The sequence below is a fragment of the Pelodiscus sinensis genome, chromosome 4 (assembly GCF_052426305.1).
Source record: "Pelodiscus sinensis isolate ZL-2025 chromosome 4, ASM5242630v1, whole genome shotgun sequence".
Taxonomy (NCBI): Eukaryota; Metazoa; Chordata; order Testudines; family Trionychidae; genus Pelodiscus; species Pelodiscus sinensis.
In genome coordinates, this window is record NC_143055.1 from 22,219,290 (window position 1) to 22,237,543 (window position 18,254).

The window sequence follows — 18,254 nt, forward strand, 5'->3', positions numbered from 1 at the left end:
GAAAAATTTTGGTCAATCAAAAGAAAGTCAACATTTATTTTTAGGTGAACAAAAATGTTTTCCTGAATTTTGGTCACTGTTCAAAATTAAAGCAAAGTTAAAGGCTAGATTCGCAAAGGGGAGGTAAGTCCCTTTTAACCATTAACCCAGCAGCTATAGCACTTAACCAAGATGTGTTAGATTTACCTGGGTTCAATTCTCCGAAACGGGATATGGTGGGACAGAATTCTCTTGAAGCTTTTCTAAGGGAGGAGCTTCCTCCTCCTCCCATCAATTTGTGAATGGCTCCTAAGCCCAGTGAAAAGCATTGAGAACAAAATGATTTAGTGAACTTCTGTCAAATTTCAAATAGTTTTGGGGTGACAAAAAGGCCATTTTTTAACAAAGTTTTTATCTGATACTTTCTGTACAGACCTGCTGGAGAGATTATTTTTTTCTCTTTATGTTACTGCCATAGTTGCAGCCAACAGATTCCCTGGCGTCCCCTCTCTTTTAACAAAGTGGAGTGGACGGTGCAGCATTCTCTGTGATGTGCCCTCTCTTTTGGAAGCTACTCTCTCTCCTTGGCCCAAAATAGCTTAAATCTGTTGACCCTCAAGCAGGGGGAATGATAGAATTGCTAGAATTGCCTGAGGGAGGTGCTCCCAGAAGGGGCAGGGTTGTGAGCAGCCAGCCCTTTGTGCCACCCAGACTGCACCGCACTCCCACCAAAAAAAAAAAGGTCTTCTTACTGCCTGGAGTGCGCTGCATGGTGCTCCAGCAGCAATTTAAATGGCCTGGGGCTCTGGCTGCCACCAATGGCGGCCCGTCAATACAGGCGAACTAGGCGGTCACCTAGGGCACCAAGATAAATGACCGTTGAGGGCTTCGGAGTTGGGGGCGCCGATCGCGCGTTTCACCTAGGGCGCCAGTTGCCGGCAGCTCGTCTAGGGCCGCTCCTGGCTGCCACTTCTGCCAGAGTAGCAGTGGCAGTGACCATGAAGCAGGGTCTTTTTGAATCCCCAGGGCAGATGCCCCTTTGTCCCAGCCACCCCCGTCCCCCCAGTTCGCCGGCTTGCCTACAAGTCATGCTATAAGGCTCATCCTTTTGCATTAGACATTGGGTGGAGATGGGAAGGTTGATGTTTAGATATTGCTGAGGAGAAATTTCTGTTGGGGGGTTGTGGTGAGCTCGGTTATTTTTCTAAATAATAGTTACAGGATCCTAGACTAATAGGCACTTTGTTGAGAGGGAGCTAGAGTAATTATTTTGCATGCTCCAGCTTCTTTGTGTCTCTCCTATAATGCAGAGCCAGCCAAAACCAAATTTAGTACAGCTATGTATCACTGGAAAAGAGCAGAGCAGAGCATAATGCAGAATCTGACCATTTGAATTTTTTGTTATAAAATCTAAATCATAATTATTATTAGTTTAACTTGATGTGGTCTTAACATATTCAATCCAATTAATTGCAATAAGCTACCAACATTTTTATAGTCACTAATATGAAAAATTAGTCAGGAGGGTTCCTCTATGTATGGGCAAGGTTCTGGTCTCCTTTACCTAATTTGGATGCTCACTGAGATCTCTTGAAACACAACATCTGCTTTGACTTACAGAAGCCACATTACTATATTTGAATGGGTAAATAATGTAAATGTTATTTTCTTTTACTGTTTTTATTACAGACATGTGAAAGTGATACGTCCATCAAAATTGCTAATAAAACTGTAACACCTCTGCATTTTCTTAGCAGCGTTCATGTGCATATCTCAGAGCACATACATTAACTAACAAAGCATAATAGGAAAGCCCACATTACTCATGACTGGAATGCAGCAGCTGTTTAAACTGCAAAACAATTTAGGAGAAAAATTGAAGAAACCATGTCCATTTAAATTAAGAGGGGGAATTCATAGCCCAGTGTGGTGAGTACCCTCAACTGCCTGAAGAAGAGCTCTGTGTTGCTTGAAAGCTTTTCTCTCTCACCAACAGAAGCTGGTCTGTTAAAAGATATTGCCTCATTCACCTCATCTCTATCTCCTGGGACACACACAGCTACAGCTACACTGTATACAGTGAATCCAGTAGGAGTTAAGATTACTTAGCACTTTGCAAGTTCAAACCCTGGGGCAGGTAGAATCTTTTATCAGTTAGACACTGGGGTGACCAGTGAGTTAACACTACAGTTCTAACAAAATGTTCCATGGATATTTGAGGGCTTGCTTTAGGAGGTGCTGAGCACTCTGAACTTCCATTGACTTCAGGGACAGGTAAGGGCAGCTAGCACATCACAGGATTTGAGGCCCTTCTAGACCACAAATAACGGTTAGTACCTGGGTTGTGTGAATTATGCAAAAGACAATGGGATAAATTCTGCTCCCTGCTACACCAAGTGTCAATGATGTGTAATTCTCTCTAAAATATGCAATTACTGGGCAAGGATATTGGTGTAATAGAGAGCAGAATTTGGCTCACAGAGTAGACCTGGTTTTGCCTTCCTATTATTTTTTCTATGTGATAGTAATATTTGTTTTCATTTGTGACACTAAGTGAATCACAACTTAAGAATACATCGCATTCTCATGCAAGCCATGTCTCAAGAGGCTTCTCAGGCCTACTCTCTAAGAGTTAAGTGAACATAAGCTGCCTTATGTGGAAGCGTCTCCCATAAAATAGTGATCCTTATGGTTGATGTACTTATTCTGACACAATTAAATGTAGGCACTGTATTACTTACACTGACTATTCTTGCCTTTCAGGAACTGTCCCACACTAACAATGCAATGAATACAATGCTCCAGGTGAGGATGTTAACTCACAAGCAGTTTAATAACTGCCGTGGCTGTATTCCCCCAGAAGGTAAGTCAACATAATTTTGTAGTTTCAGAGGGGTTGCTGTGTTAGTCTGTGTCTGCAAAAACAATGAGGAGTCCTGTGGCACCTGAGAGACTAACAGATGTATTAGGGCAGCTTTTGTGGGTAAAGCTTCTGCCTATGAAAGCTTGTGCCTTAATAAATCTGTTAAGTCTCCAAGGTGCCGAAGGACTCCTCATAATTTTGTAGAGGTAGCCTCAATGAGATGTTGAGCATAAATAGTGACCCTACTTCCAGCACTTGGTGTCTGCATCCTTTGCTAGGGTAGGGGTCTCTGGAGCAGAACCAGGGTGCTCCTTTGCATCCCTGCCACTGGCCCTGCCTGGAGCTTACAAAGATATGTTTATCGGCTAGGCAGGACGCTGGAGCAAGCACCGAGGGACTCTTAGGCGGTGCTGCTGCTTCCCTTTGATGGCGTAGCCTTGGCGGCGAAGCCCAGTTCCCAGCGCGGCTCTGGCGTGCTTCCCACAAGTTGGCATCCCACAGGGCACAAGCCGCTTCCAAGCCCACCAGACGGCCGGCTGCCCCACCCGCGCCTTCGTGGGGCTGGCTGCAGCAAAGCATTGCGGGGGATGTAGTCCCCTGCCGATCCCCAGGCTGCGGTTCTCTAGCAGAGCAGCCTACACTTCCCAGGGTACCCCCACCCCCCGTCCTCCTCCGCGCTGGCAGCCCCACTCCCTCTGCGCCAGAGCGCCGCGGTTGGCTGTCACCTGGCCAGGCGGCAGGAGCTGCAAGGGCTGCGAAGCGCTGCCCTGCGCCAGGCTCGCGCTCTGCCTTGCCCGGCGCGCGAGGCGTTGCAGGACGGCTGGGGAGCCGGGATGCCCTCGCCCTAGAGCCCGTGGGGCTGCGCTACCAGCGCAGGGGGGGCGTTGCTGGAGGCTGCGCTCGTGGGGCAGCGGCGGAGGCTTGGGCACGCTGGATGTGTGTCAGGGGCAGGTGGCTCGGCCCGCCCCTGGCGCTCTGCTGCGCACCAGCCGCCCGGGCCGGAGGGGGGACCTGCGCCAGTGGCTGCGGCTCCAGGGGCGGCAGAGAGCCGCTCCCACCGCCCGACCATGAGCACCAGCACAGGTAGGGTGCGTGGCCGGGCTGGCGCGCTCGGAGCCGGCGGGGCGCGGGTCAGAGTTGTCCCCGTGTCGGCGCGGTGCAGACGAGTCCCGGCGGGATGGGAGTAGCTGGCAGGAGGAGGGGGGCGACATGCGGGGGAATTTCCTCCCTCCTCAGCCTGCAGGTTTTCATGGCAGGAGGCTGGGTGGGGCCGGTAAATCGCGGTCGCTTCCAGTCGTTCCATAAAGCTGCATCATTTCATGGTGAAGTGGCGATTTCCCTCCTTTGGGCAGGTTCCCCGTGCGGCTCAGTCACGTTACAATGCAGCTTTTCTTCGGCGGGCGTGAGTGTGTGTGTGTGTGTGTGGGGGGGGGGGGTGAATTGGTGCTACAGAATATTCCCGGCCGATTCCCCCTTCCGAAACACAACAGGGGCATCCTCTTGCAAGCAGCCGGCTGCGAGCTACGGCCCTTTCAAGTCCTGGATGCCAGGGCTGCTAGCGGGGTTGCTGGAGGGTGGCCCGCGAGGACGGACCGAATCCGAGGGGTCGAGGTGCGAATCGAACTTTTGAAAGCGGGGAGTTGCTTGTGTGTGCGTGTGGCCGCGATTGAAAGAAGGGCGTGTAAACTTTTGGCCAGCACATACCGCAGTGTGGCAGGGAGAGCAGAGCCGCACAGTCTTCTGGAGAGCTAGACAGTGCGCTGATACACACACGCCCCTTGTCACAGGCCAGCAGCGAGGAGACAGCCCTACGCTAGTAAAGCCTGCTTGTTGTGAAGAAGAAATAATCCGTATCAAAAGAGCGTCCCCGATCCTCCTACATGCAGCTGTTTTCTGCAGCAGAAATGTGGGTCAGATCCATCGCTGCAAACTCGCTGCCCACTACCCCGCCCCTGCAAGTTGCTCCTGGAAAGTGCACATGTATGCAAAGGGAAGTGTTTGGATTTAAATCCTCAGCCTTTGTAGATTTGGCCCAAGCTATGGGGTAGTGTATACGATGAAGGTTAGAATGTCTGCTTCAGAGCCACAGAATTATATAGAAATCTGGGTAGCATCCTAGCTCATTCTATGCAATGAAGAAATAAATTGAAGCATGTTATATTCAGATATGATACCTGTTTAAAATAATATATGTAGAATAATAATAATTATTATAACATTATGTGGAAAAATTTAATTTGAGTCTACTTGAAACTTTATTTTTTCAAAGATGAAGCAAGCATTCATCTGTTCTGCATAGCACTGAAGCACTGGTTAGTTTGGAGCAGAGTTGACTGCAAAATGTTACACAGCTTTCCCAGAATATGTAGGGGGAGGAGATGAGGCTTTAAATGTTGATTGTAAGGATAACAATGGCTGCTAAATATACATCTTTTCCCCAACAGTAATTCTATGTTGAATAGTTACAATTAGATGGTGATTCTGTATATCAGCAGATGTCTAAAGAAGAGGGATAGTCTAGTGGTTAGAGCTCAAGCATAGTTGTTGGGTAACCTGAGTGCAAGCCCCTATGAGCAAGTCACTTAACTCTATAAATTGTGGGTTATTCCTTCCACTGGGATATTGTAAAGATAAATACATTACAACTGTGAGGTACTATATGAATGGGGTCAGGTATGTACCTAAGATTTATAGAGAATACCACTGAATTCAAGGGAGGTATTTCCAGTTATATAGTTGAATTGAAGGCACAATTTCATCTTTATAATTTTTAATATAAATTGAATATTGATAAACATAAGTGTGTGTCTGTATATATAAATATACCACACTACAAATGTCAGTGGACAGTAACCTGCTGCAAATGAAATCTCAAAAATGTGTAGTCCATCTACTATATAAAAAATGTTGAAAATAATTGACAGCACAGTACTAGAATAAAAATAATATATTTAATGAAACAAACAAATTTCCTTATTTTCATTAAAAAATTCCCAAACAAAAACAGCCCTCCCAAAACTGAGAGAACTTTAAAAAACATTTTCCCCTGCATTTCTCTGTCTAGACATGAAAACAAACAAACAAGCCATCTTATAATCAATTTTTACTAATAACTACATTTCAAGCCGTAACTTACGAAAATGACTTCATAACTCCAGGATGGGGATCTGAAGTCTGAGCCCTCCCACACCCCACTGTGCCCTGGGCAGTGGGGAGGCAAAGCCCAAGCCTCACTCTTCTGGGCAGGGGAGCCAAAACTAAAGCTCAAAGGTGTTAGCTCCAGGCAGGAGGGCCGCAACTTGAATCCTGTCAACCAGGTCTGAAGCCCTTGGGTGTTAGCTCCTGTGTTGATCAGTGGAGCTTGGGCTTCAGTTTCAGGCCTAAGCAAGTTTAAGGCAGTCCTCGCCATCCTGTTCAAAGAGAGTCCCGATTTGGGATGGAAAATCCTGTTTAATCAGTTTACTGGGATTAAATGTTTAACCGGTTAACTGATTAAGTGGGATCCCATGGACGGGTGGCTACTCCAACCCAGTAGGGCTGCTGGCTGCTGATCCTGTGGGGCTGCTGGCAGTCAGTCTGCCCCATGGTGGTCCCAGTGGTACTGGAGCTGCCTCTCTCCCGCGGCTGCTCCCAGGTTCTAGTTAACAGGTTACCTTAAGCATCACCCAACTAGGGATGTAAGAGTTTAAATGTTTGACTGGTTAATCAATAAGCTGATGTTTTCAGTTCCTATTACCATTTAAACTCTGCTAGGGAGTATGGGTGGCCAGCCCAGATCCTGCAGGGCTGGCAGCACTGGGAACCCAGACTCCATGGGTAGTGATGGCCGGGTGCTCATGGGCCCAGCCAGAAGTTACACGGTTAATATTTTGTAACATTTTTCACATCTCTAGTTTGGGACCCACTGGACTCCAGCTGACCCCGACTCTGTTTTGCCACCACATTTCAAAGGGGCTGCACACATGATTAATCACAATTAGTTGTGATTAAATTTTTTAATCACACGATTAATCACAATTAAGTTTTTTAATCACTTGACAGTCCTAATTGCAGGATTTGACCCTGAAAATTGTGCAGATGACTGATAATAGTCACAAAAAGACATTATAAAGTCTTCTGTATTTTTTTTAGAAAGGTCTCATTCCAGTTATATACTTCAGACCTGCCATTGGATCTGTGGGTGCATTGTAGCATTCCAACCATACTTTTTTGTACAATTTTTTTTATTAAAGAATTTACTATATCTCACTCTTTCACAGTTCTAATATTTACATTCTTTACATTTTGGAATTCTAGCAAGAAGAGCAAAGCAGGTCACAAACCAATATTAACTTGTTAAAAGTGAAGTTAAGTAATTAAGCATGGGGTTCTCCACCTCCCTACCCCAGGTCCTGCTGTGAACTGGGGTTGTTCTGGACACCTGGAGCACCCCTGGCATGTGATGCACCTGGGCTACTGCAGGCAGGGCCTGCTCCAGCTCTCACCAGTTAACTGTAACTGGTAAGCATCACCCATTAAGAGTGATGCTTACTGACTAACCAGTTAACTAGTGAACCTTTCACATCCCTAGCTTCTTCCAAATTCACATGCATAAAGTCTCATAACATGTTAATTTCAGTGAAGTGCAAAAAGTGAATCACTGTGTTGATTAGTCAGTGTTTAATAACATTTAAATTAGATGGTATTTCATAAATCTGCATGGGTGTTTAGGGTTGGAACTGTTACACTGAAGAGGAAAAAATAAGTTTGATTACATATAGCAGAAAGCAACTGTTTTATCTAATGTCATAGTGGTCATGCATTCTGGAATAGGGTTACATGGTAGAAAATGGGGCAAAGTTGGTTAAACAGGGGTTAGGGAATAGTGTCATAGTTTGCAGGCACCAGGCCCTGCACTGCCATGTGCTGAGTGTTTCCTGTGAGATGCTGCCTGTTGTCAGCTGATGTTGAAACATGATTAAGGTTAAGGTTTTGTTATAGGATTTTTTTCATCAAAGTAATGAGCAATAAAGAAAAATTCACGGACTCCTGTGACCTCTCCACATGATGACTGACAGTCCAAGTCCTGCTGCTATCAGCATGGCTGACTGCCGCTCCTGCCCTACCACTCCAGCTTCAATGGTCTGACAACCACTCCAGATGTGGGTAGGGTTGCTAACCCTCCACAATTGGCCTAAGGTCTCTTGGAATTAACATCAATCTCCAGGTGATTGCTGAAATCAGTCTTGGAGATTTTCATAGAATATTTTAACAAAAAGGCATTGCATCGTGTTGGAAAACAGCTTCAGTGTTGGCAACCCTATCTGCAGGAGTTTGGGAGGAGTGGGGAGCGGTGCTGAAAGCTGCTTCAGCCCTGCCATTACAATGAGGCTGAAGCCAGTCATGGAGGTCTTTTAAAGGCACAGAAGCCATGACTTCTGTGACAGAACTATATCCTTTAAAATGAAATATCGATCATCCTCAGCACTCCAACCGGAAAAGAATGTCAATGTGCCAATTGGAGAGCTCCATGAAGACAGTGTACCTATTATAATTTCAATATCAAAGTGTAGTTTTACATATCAGAATTGTGTTATCACATTATTTTTCTTTCACATTTCTCTCAATTTTTGTCCATATAAAAGAGAACATTAAATTTGTTAGTAGATCCAGAAAGAGGTCATGTAGGGTTGGAAGTCTCGTTGAACTAATTAAATATAAATGACCATCAGAATTAAAATATGCAATTCTCAACAAGTTTTGTAATTAAATGGAAATTTAAAATATCTTCTTTCGGCTTTATGTACAACCATGTTACAGCTTCTTTAAGAAATGAAGCAATGGCATATTTTGCATGATGGTAAGTATTTCTTTTAAGTTGAATAGGATGCAATGTATTTTCCTTTGGTGTTGCTGTTCAAAGTCACAAATCGTATTCTGTACTTGGTAGGTTTTTTTATGTTAAGAATCCTTTCTTCCCAACTCATTGGTATAGGAGATAGTTCATTGTGAGACAGTTGCTAAGTAGCAGCATGGTCTAAAGATGTGCCTATACTGCATTTGGTTGCTAGCTGAGCTGCTCAAGCTAGTTTCTACATACTCCCAATAATGGGTGTGTGGAATTAGCCCATGCAACCTTGGCTTCACTGTTGTTTTTACTCAAGTTAGCCCTGGTATGCATGTGCTGCAATCACACCACCTGACTGGAGTTTAGGCATGGTCTTAAGAGTATGTCTACACTGCAACACTATTTTGAAATAACTAGGGCTATTCCGAAATAACTTAGTCCACATCTACACAGCAGGCAGTATTTCGAAATAGTGTCAAAATACTGTCAAGCTGTAGGAGTTCTTACTCCAACTCCTGTAACCCTCATTGTACGAGGAATAAGGAAAGTCAAAGGAAGTGTGTTCTATTTTGAAATAAGTGCTGTGTAGACACTACCTATTTTGAAATAAGCTATTTTGAAATAAGATGCGCAATTAACATGGTCAATTTGTATAGCTTATTTTGAGTTAAGCCCTGCAGTGTAGACACACCCTTAGGCTATGTCTACACTTGGAGTTGGGGAGGGGCGTGATTTTGAACTGGAGTAGACATATATGCATAACAAGTGGCAGCAACACAGCTAGCTATTCTGAGTATGTTCCTCAGGAAATCCGATCAGGGATAGCTAGCCTATGCCATTGCTCACAGTTGCCTATGTTGCTGCCGCTATGCTACTATTTTTAGTATTTTTACCTCTCTTTGAGTATGTCTCCTTGAGTTGGGAATCATGCTTCCAGCTCCAGCTGCAGATATAGTCATAGATTTTAATACCAGAATGGACTATTTTGATGAACTTGTTCAATCTCCTGCATAACACAGCAATGGAACCTCACTGAGTAATCTCTGTATCTAGTCCAAAGCTTTTGTTTGAAGTAGTCACAGAGTTCAGGCTAGAAGAGGCTGTTTGATAATCTAGTCTGACCTTTTGAATATAAAAGGCCTAAATTTCAGCAAGCTACCCCTCTATTGAATCCAGTAACTATAGAATATCTTTTGGAAAGTTATCCAGTTTTGATTTAAATAAATGAATCCTTTATTTATTTGTTTGTTTGTTTGTTTGTTTGTTTATTTAATGTTTATTTTTGCTGAATCATGTGTTTCTGGCACATTATTTGTATAATGATGAACATTCAATGTATTTGGCAACCAGTACATGCTGTTCTCTCTTTTAAATGTAGGATTGAATTTGATTTTTACTTCTAAAGCCATTTGTAGTTTAGATTCATGCCATATGTTCCCATACTGCAAAAATACACAAAGGACTAAAAATCAATTGTAGAGCCTATGAAAGTGGAACTGCTGGGGTACCTTCTCCCTTTGTCATACGCAGTAGACTTGTTGAGGTATAGAAGTGGAGAAAGAAGGGAAGCCAGAGATCAGTGGAAAATGCTGGTTCCAATTTTGTTGGTAGATTCTTTCTTCCCAGTACTCAGACTCCCAAATCCAATCTCTGTTCTTTATCAGCTACTTGATTGTACTCTGGACTGTTGTATCTGAGTGCCTTAGTCATGTTGTTTAATCCCCTACTCTGATATTTGTTGATATTTGTTTTGATAGGTTTTTAGGGTTTGCTTGCTTATTTATTTGTTTTAAATAATATTATGTTACTATGTACATATGTGGGAAAAGGCAGCATCCAAGAAATGCACCTTTCACTTGGGTGGAAGGTGATGAGATTTGTGATGACCCTCCGTGCTATGAGGAGCTCTAGCAGTGAAAGTATAGCTGGCATGTCTGTTCTGTTGCTATTCATGCTTCTGATAAGAGACACGTGGCATGGAGAATGTATTAATGTTTGGGTTTTTTTACACAGGTAATAATAATAATAATAATAATAATAATCTGTGTTTATAGAAAGGGGAAATGCTGATTAAAGCATCTGCCCACCTTGCTACTACCCTGCTTCACAGAGAGAACAGTGATGAGAGTGGAAACAACTTCTATTACTAGGTTTCCCTTTATGCTTTTTGACCAGAATGGAGATGCCATAAGTCTGTTCCCTATTTCACTTCAGCATAACTCAGCTTTTCCAAGGGAACACATTCTGTACTTGGTTCTTTAAAAATAAACAGAAGTGCGAGTGAATTCAATGGGGTTTACTCCAAAATTAAGTGTACTCTGAGCTCAGTCAGTCTGAGCTCTTTTAGTAACTTAGAATTGGATCTGCATCCTTGCTGAAAAAATGTAAACAATTAACTGGATAATAGAGTGAGAAGGACTGATAATGATTATATTCAACAAAATTTTTTGAATATAGATGTAAAGAATTAGATTATCTGCAACAAATACAGTCATCTGTTAGCACTTTTAGCAGCAGTGCTGCAGCTAAACATATTTCAAACAACAATTTATCAGTAGCAATCAAGATTTAAACAATCCAGTAAAGCTACCACTATGGGTGGGTTTGTAGTAAGAACCAGCAAATAACAAGACACCATAGATGAAGATTGCTCTGTTCCTTTATGCCACAAATTCTCCTGTTCAAATTGTTAACAATAAGCACCTTCATTGATGTGGTTGAGTCCTTTTGACAAGGCTACCCTCCACGTGGCAGAACAGACATTTGTGGAAAGTTGCCAGATAAAGTGTATGAGAAGGAACTTGAACAATGGGCAAGGAATACTAAGAGGAAATTAGCCAATTAAAGCCTTGATAAGCAATGTACACAGTGATCCAGTAATATGTGGCTGTGTGACAACAGAAGATGGGGTTGCATATATTTTGGAAAAAATAGATTGAGCAATGCCCACTCAACGGAATATTTAAAAGAAATGGCAGTGAAAGCTGTAATAAACTGTGAACAAAAAATCAATTGTCATATGAACAGTTTTGCCATAGACAGTGATCAGGGCTAGATTACCCAATAGGCAGACTAAGTACGTGCTTAGGGCACCAGCAAAGCAGGGACACACAAACAAACAAAAAAAAAGAGATTTTACAGTATAGTATTGTTTTTATTTTGAATTACATATGGGCGGGGGCACCATAATCTTGTCAGTGCTTAGGGCCTCTAAGGTCTTGATGCAAATATGGCAAAGATGAGAAGATACTTAGAAGAAGAAATAGAAGCATGCTTCTTAATAACCATATGGCTGCAGTGCCCATTTTTGAAGTTGGTCAGATTTTTGCCATTGACTTCAACAGGAGCAGAATTGGGCTCTTGTTCTATTGGCAGAAGTTATATATTTAATAGTTTTACCTAAGACCGCTGGAGTTTCCTTTTGAAGTAGAATGTTTTCCATAAACCAGATTATAGTAGACAGCATTACATACCAAACATAAGATACTTAGTAACAGGCATTAGCATTTTAGTTGCAGTTTGTCATGGTTATTTTCACTCTCCACTAAATAATTTTGCTCCTGTTTTAGTGGGACAGGGTTCCATGAATAGTTCTGGGAAAATATTCAGGTGAAGTACCATGTATTATACATCATACCCACTAATAAAACTCAACATGGTTTGGAGTGCTTGCCATTGTGAATGAAAATAATGTATACAAAACTATTACGAAAAACAACAGCATTGCTATTCAGTGCCATATTTCATTTCATTATTAATGGTCTTTAGGTTCAGTGACCTGAGAAAAGACCCTGAGAAGTGCTGCACTTCTCCGACACCCACTGACTTCAAAGGCAGAGGGATCAGACCATGAAACCTTTTTACAGTGAAATAACTGTCTAGTTCAGGGTTTCATGGAGGGAAAAGACAGCAAAAGTAATTTGTTCCAGATTCATATTCATTAGCTGTAAATTTAAGTGAGGGGAGCAGGCACAGAATCAGGCTCATGCTGCTGATCCAAAGATATTTTAGATTACACAAACATTTTGCTTGAATATTTCCTTGATCCCAGATTTAGCTGACCTATTTTAAAGTAAAAAATAAAATTCTCAAAGTGTATAACTACATATTATGTAGATTAGAGCACGTGTCACCAGTTGGTAAATTGGTAAATGAGTGTTACAGTCCCCCTCTGCCAGTTCACAGAAGATATAGGGCTATCACAAATCCCGATAGTCTCCCCATCTCTTATGTAACAGGCAACAGAAATGATTAGGGAGCAGGAGCACATGACTTATGAGGAGAGGCTGAGGGATTTGGGCTCATTTAGTCTACGGAAGAGTGAAAGGGAATTTGATAGCAGCCTTTAGCTTCCCGAAGGGAGCATACAAAGAGGATGAAGAGAGGCTGTTCTCAGTAGTGACAGATGACAGACTGAGAAACAATGGTCTCAAGATGCAATGGAGGAGGTCTAGTTTGGCTATTAGGTAAAACTATTTCACTATTTCACAGTACAACTTTGGACCTTTTTTATGCAGAAGAAAAATGCTGCTGGTGACCATCTTAATTCAAATGAAAACAGCCCCCAAATAATGTCCTTACCTTGCCATTTTAAAAAAATTTCCCTTTATTTTTAGTTTATGTTCCACACACAGGGCTTTACTCTCTCTCTCTCTCTCTCTCTGTGTGTGTGCGTGCGTGCGTGTGTGTGTGTTTCTGTTTCTTTGTTGCTGCATGATTGCATACTTCCTGTCCAAACAGGAATGTAAAGGGCTAACGGTTTATCCAGTCAGCATGAGTCTTTTTGGCATGCTTACCGGGGTAACTGGTTAACTGGCAGGGAGCTGCTGCAGCCAGTGGCGTGGTGTGGCAGGCATGGCATGGCCACAGCAGCCTGTGAGCTGACCCTGGGTGGGGTCTGCCAATCACGTCGTGACACCAGGCCAACTGTGCCTTACCATGGGCCTAGTCAGGCTGGAGTCAGCCAAGGGCACCATTTCAAGATGGTGGGGAGGGGGGGCACAGCAGCCATGTGCTCTGGAACGCAAGTTACCTTTCATCCTGTTCCCGGGACTGTCATGGAGTGCGGGGAAAGTACTTGCATTCCATGCATGTCTCTCACACCTGACTTAGTACTCATTAGTTCCTACAATCGTCAATGACTTGAGGGTGAAACCAATGTATAATGGGGCAATTTAAAGCGGGGATGTCCTGTATCAAGCCTGTCACAAATGTCAGTTTTAAGACTCAGCCCCATCGTTATTGCGGAAAATCAGTTGCAGCCACTTGGTTAAATAATATTCCCTCCCTTTGACCTGAGCAGTTAGACAAAATTGTGGACTGTGCTGTTTGCTAAGGGGAGAAATTGATGATGGAGTCAGGCATCTTTGATGCTGTCTTGTTTGTTTACAAGGAATATACAAAGCCCTGTTTCCCTGAACACAGGAAAAACCTAGCAGAAACAGCTCAGAGCTCCAGTGCATTTAGCTAGCACTCAGCTCAAAAGCTCCCTCTCTAAGGATTTCTCACTTTATTCAGCCTGTGTTTGGCTTTCTCTTCTGTCTCTGTGCATTTCTCCTGCACATCGACGCAGGAGCTAAGGTTCTGGGGTCCCTGCTGCTAGCTCTGAACTCCAGGGGCTTTGCTGCTGGCTCTGGACCTGGGGCCCTGGTTGCTGCTCTGCACACCAGGAGCTCTGCTGCTGGCTCCAGACCTGGGGTCCCAACTGCCGGTCCCCTGCACTTGGGGCCCTGGGTCACAGCTTCTGTTCTTCATGCCAGGACTTTGCTCTTGGCCTCAGCTGCGGTGGGGAAGGAGGACAAGACAGAGTAAGGGGGTATGTCAGCAGCCCCACTCTTACAAATCCCTTCCATTTCAGTGAGGTTTTGTCCAACATATAATAATATGTACTGCTTCACTTTCCCTATAATTTTTCCTTTTCACTCCCAGAAATATCAATACATCAGAAAATATAAGCAAAAATCTGTTTACACAGTATGAAGATGTTGTGAGCCCAATACTGCATTAAAACTGAGAGTTACCCTCCTACAGCAGCTAGTCTCAAAGTCTGACGAGTTAAGGATGTTAATAGCAACTGAAAAGAACAGAGGTCATTGCAATCTTAACTTGACCTATTGGATTTGTTGGTGGCATGAAGATGTAGAACAATCCTGTTACTCAGCATTTGTTGCACGGTTAAGATGTAGCATTCATTCACTGAATCTTCTGGCTTTTTGCCTCAGAACTTTCCAGTAATGAGACAGCATTGATTTGTCAAAGGTTAAACAGAGCTGTCAGATTGAAATGCCAAATATTTTGTTCCATATAATAAATCTGGTACTGATAATCCTGCATATTTTAATAATGTCCAAGTCCTCATGGCTTTTTGAGACCTCTAACAGTTACACATGTGGAAAAGAGGCATCAAGGTATAGAATTCTTTTATGCCACCCACCTCCTGTCCCCTCCCCCAATTGCTGTCTCTAGGGGTACGTCTAGACTATATCTCTCTGTCGACAGAGAGATGTAGATTAGGCACGTTGAAATTGCTAATGAAGCAGGGCTTCATATCCCGTGCTTCATTAGCATAGACATGGCTGCCGCTTTTTTTCGAAACAGAGCTTTTTTGAGAAAAACAGCATTCTAGATGTGGATCTGTCGAAAATAAACCCTTTTTCGACAGATCCTGTAAACCTCATTTTTTGAAGAATACAGGATCTGTCGAAAAAGGGTTTATTTTCGACAGATCCGCTTCTAGACAGCCTCTTTTTTAAAAAAAGCTCTGTTTCAAAAAAAGTGGCGGCCATGTTTATGCTAATGAAGTGTGAGAGAGAGCCTCAGACTCCTCAGTCCTCTGTAAATAAGTCTTGTGAGTCTGATTTTGTTGTCCTACTTTCATTCTCCTGCTACAATTTTTTTAACAGAAAAGACACTCATTCCTAAAGAGCTGTAAAACCTAGTTATGTTATCAAGGAACTATTAACAAAATACCCAATAAACACAAACACCCATGCAAATAATAATTATATAAGGCAGGGGTTCTCAAACTTTGTGATACCACGACCCCTCTCTAAGTTGCTCTTAGTCGCTCGCAACCCCCCTCTAAGTTGCTCACGACCCCCCGGGGAGCCAGGACCAACAGTTTGAGAAACGCAGGTATAATTAATTGTACAATTAATAAGACCATCTATCTATGGTCCATTCATTCTTGTTGCCTTCATCCTTGTCTGTAAATCTGGTGAACTAAAAACAGCAAGACTGTTATGTTTATCCCTAAAGAACCCCAAACTTAAGATTTTCTCAATGTAAATCCTTGCTACATTTTGCAAAAGCCCTTTCCTTTTGTGGTGGCCTGCATCCCTCTTGCATAAGCAGGTGTTTCTTATGATGGAGTTTCTTGCTCATCACATTCATGCATCTTACATCTTTGACATTCTTTTGTGTGCAGAGATGAGCAGACTTAAGTATACTGTTCTCAAACGAAAACTGTAAAAAGTAAAATGTGACCCATAATGAGACCAAAAAATAATTATTCATGCAACCCAGTTTCAGTAGATGCAAAGAATTTACTGTAGAATCAATGAAGAAATCCTGGCAAATCGAGATATCCCACCCAAGGACTTTAGTTTCTTTTTTGGATCCTATATGTGATGCTATTTCATTCAAAATAGAAGTCAAGATTGTTAGTCTCTAAGGGTACGTCTACACTACAGCGCTAGTTCGAACTAACTTAGTTCGAATTAGTTAATTCGAACTAAGCTAGTTCGAACTAACGCGTCTAGAACTAAAAACTAGTTCGAACTAGCGTTTTGCTAGTTCGAACTAGTAAGTCCACATTGAGTGGACTCTGAACAGGGCTTAAGGATGGCCGGAAGCAGTGCCGGCAGGGCATAAAAGGAGGACTTAGAGCATGGAGATGCTGTCTCAGGCTAGCCGAGGGCTGCGCTTAAAGGGTCCCGACCCCCACCCCGGACACACAGTTCTAAGGGGTGCCCCGCTTCCAAAGAAGTTCTGGCTTGGAGTGCCCTGAGTGCCCACACTGGGCACATCACACCACTCGGCCATCAGCCCGGCTGCACTTGCCGCAGGCTGCCATCTGGGGAGAGGGAGTAATTGGGGGGCTGCAGGAGAGCTTCCACCCCCAGAAGCCCGCAGAGCCAGCCCAGTCCTCCCCATCGGGGGCTCGTACCCCATTCCTCCCTCACCTCCTTCCACTTACCCTTCCCTAGCCCCTCTTCTTATTGATGTACAAAATAAAGATAACGTTTCTTCCAACATTGACTCTGTCTTTATTGAAAAAAACTGGGGGAGACTGGGAAAAGGAGGTGGGAGAGGGGAAGAGAAAGGCTGGGAGAGGGGAGGGCAACTAACATGATCAGGGGTTGGGAACAGGTCCCAGATGAAGAAAGGCTACAGAGACTGGGACTGTTCAGCTTAGAAAAGAGGAGACGGAGGGGGGACAGGATAGAGGTCTCTAAAAGCAGGGGTTGGGTGGAGAGGGTGCATTCAGAAAAGTTCTTCCTGAGTTCCCATAAAGAAGGACTAGAGGACACCAAAGGAAAGGAATGGGTAGCAGGCTTGAAACTAGTAAGAGAAAGTTGTTGTTGTTGTTGACAAAGCAAATAGTTAACCTGTGGAACTCCTTGCTGCAGGAGGCTGTGAAGGCTACAACTAGAACAGAGTTTAAAGGGAAGTGAGATAAAGTGATGGAGGTTGGGTCCATGGAGTCCTATTAGCCAGAGGGTAGGAGTGGTGTCCCTGCCCAAAGTTTGTGGAAGGCTGGAGAGGGATGGCACGAGACAAATGGCTTGGTCATTGTCTTCGGTCCATCCCCTCCAGGGTCCCTAGGGTTGGCCGCTGTTGGCAGACAGGCTACTGGGCTAGATGGACCTTTGGTCTGACCCAGTACGGCCATTGTAAGCTCAGGGCTCAGTGTCGGGGGTCTCAGTGGACCCCCTTGATTTTCATGCACACCTGGTCCTGGGTGGCCAGGCTGGCAGCTCTCCTGCCCTAGACAGCCACTTTCCTGTGCCTAGTGCGGAGATCATGGACGAGGTCCACGATGTCCGCACTAGCCCAGGAAGGTGCCCGCCTCTTGCGGTCCAGGGCAAGCTCCCGGGAGCCGCCAGCCTGGTCCCGGCAAGAGGGGGTGGGCTGGGGGGCATCGGGTGGGTGGCTCTGTGCCGTGCCAGGTGCAGGGTCTGCTAGCTGGGTGCTGGCAGGCTTGCACCTGGCACGGGCACCGTAGCCAGCCCGTGCCCCTTTAAGGGGTCCGGGGCCGGGAGGGGGGCATAGAGTTTCCCTGGTGTTGGCCAGAGTGGCCACCAGGGAAACCTGGGGAGGGCTAGCCTCCCACTAGTTCGAACTAAAGGGCTACACAGCCCTTAGTTCGAACTAGCTAGTTCGAACTAGGCGTTAGTCCTCGTAAAATGAGGTTTACCTAGTTCGAACTAAGCGCTCCACTAGTTCGATTCAAATTCGAACTAGCGGAGCGCTAGTGTAGCACCTATTAAAGTTAGTTCGAACTAACGTCCGTTAGTTCGAACTAACTTTGTAGTGTAGACATACCCTAAGGTGCTAGAGGACTACTTGTTTTTAAAGTTACAG

General features: G+C 44.2%; 1 protein-coding gene across 1 annotated transcript in view; it reads left to right on the top strand.

Moving 5' to 3' along the window:
- The first annotated feature begins 3,535 nt into the window (after positions 1-3,535).
- ABLIM2 (actin binding LIM protein family member 2) overlaps positions 3,536-18,254 on the top strand; it is a 222,069-nt gene continuing 207,350 nt past the window's right edge. Inside the window, exon 1 of the mRNA XM_075930800.2 lies at positions 3,536-3,925. Coding sequence (XP_075786915.2) covers positions 3,910-3,925 — 16 coding nt within the window. The 5' untranslated portion in view covers positions 3,536-3,909. The remainder of the gene's footprint in view (positions 3,926-18,254) is intronic.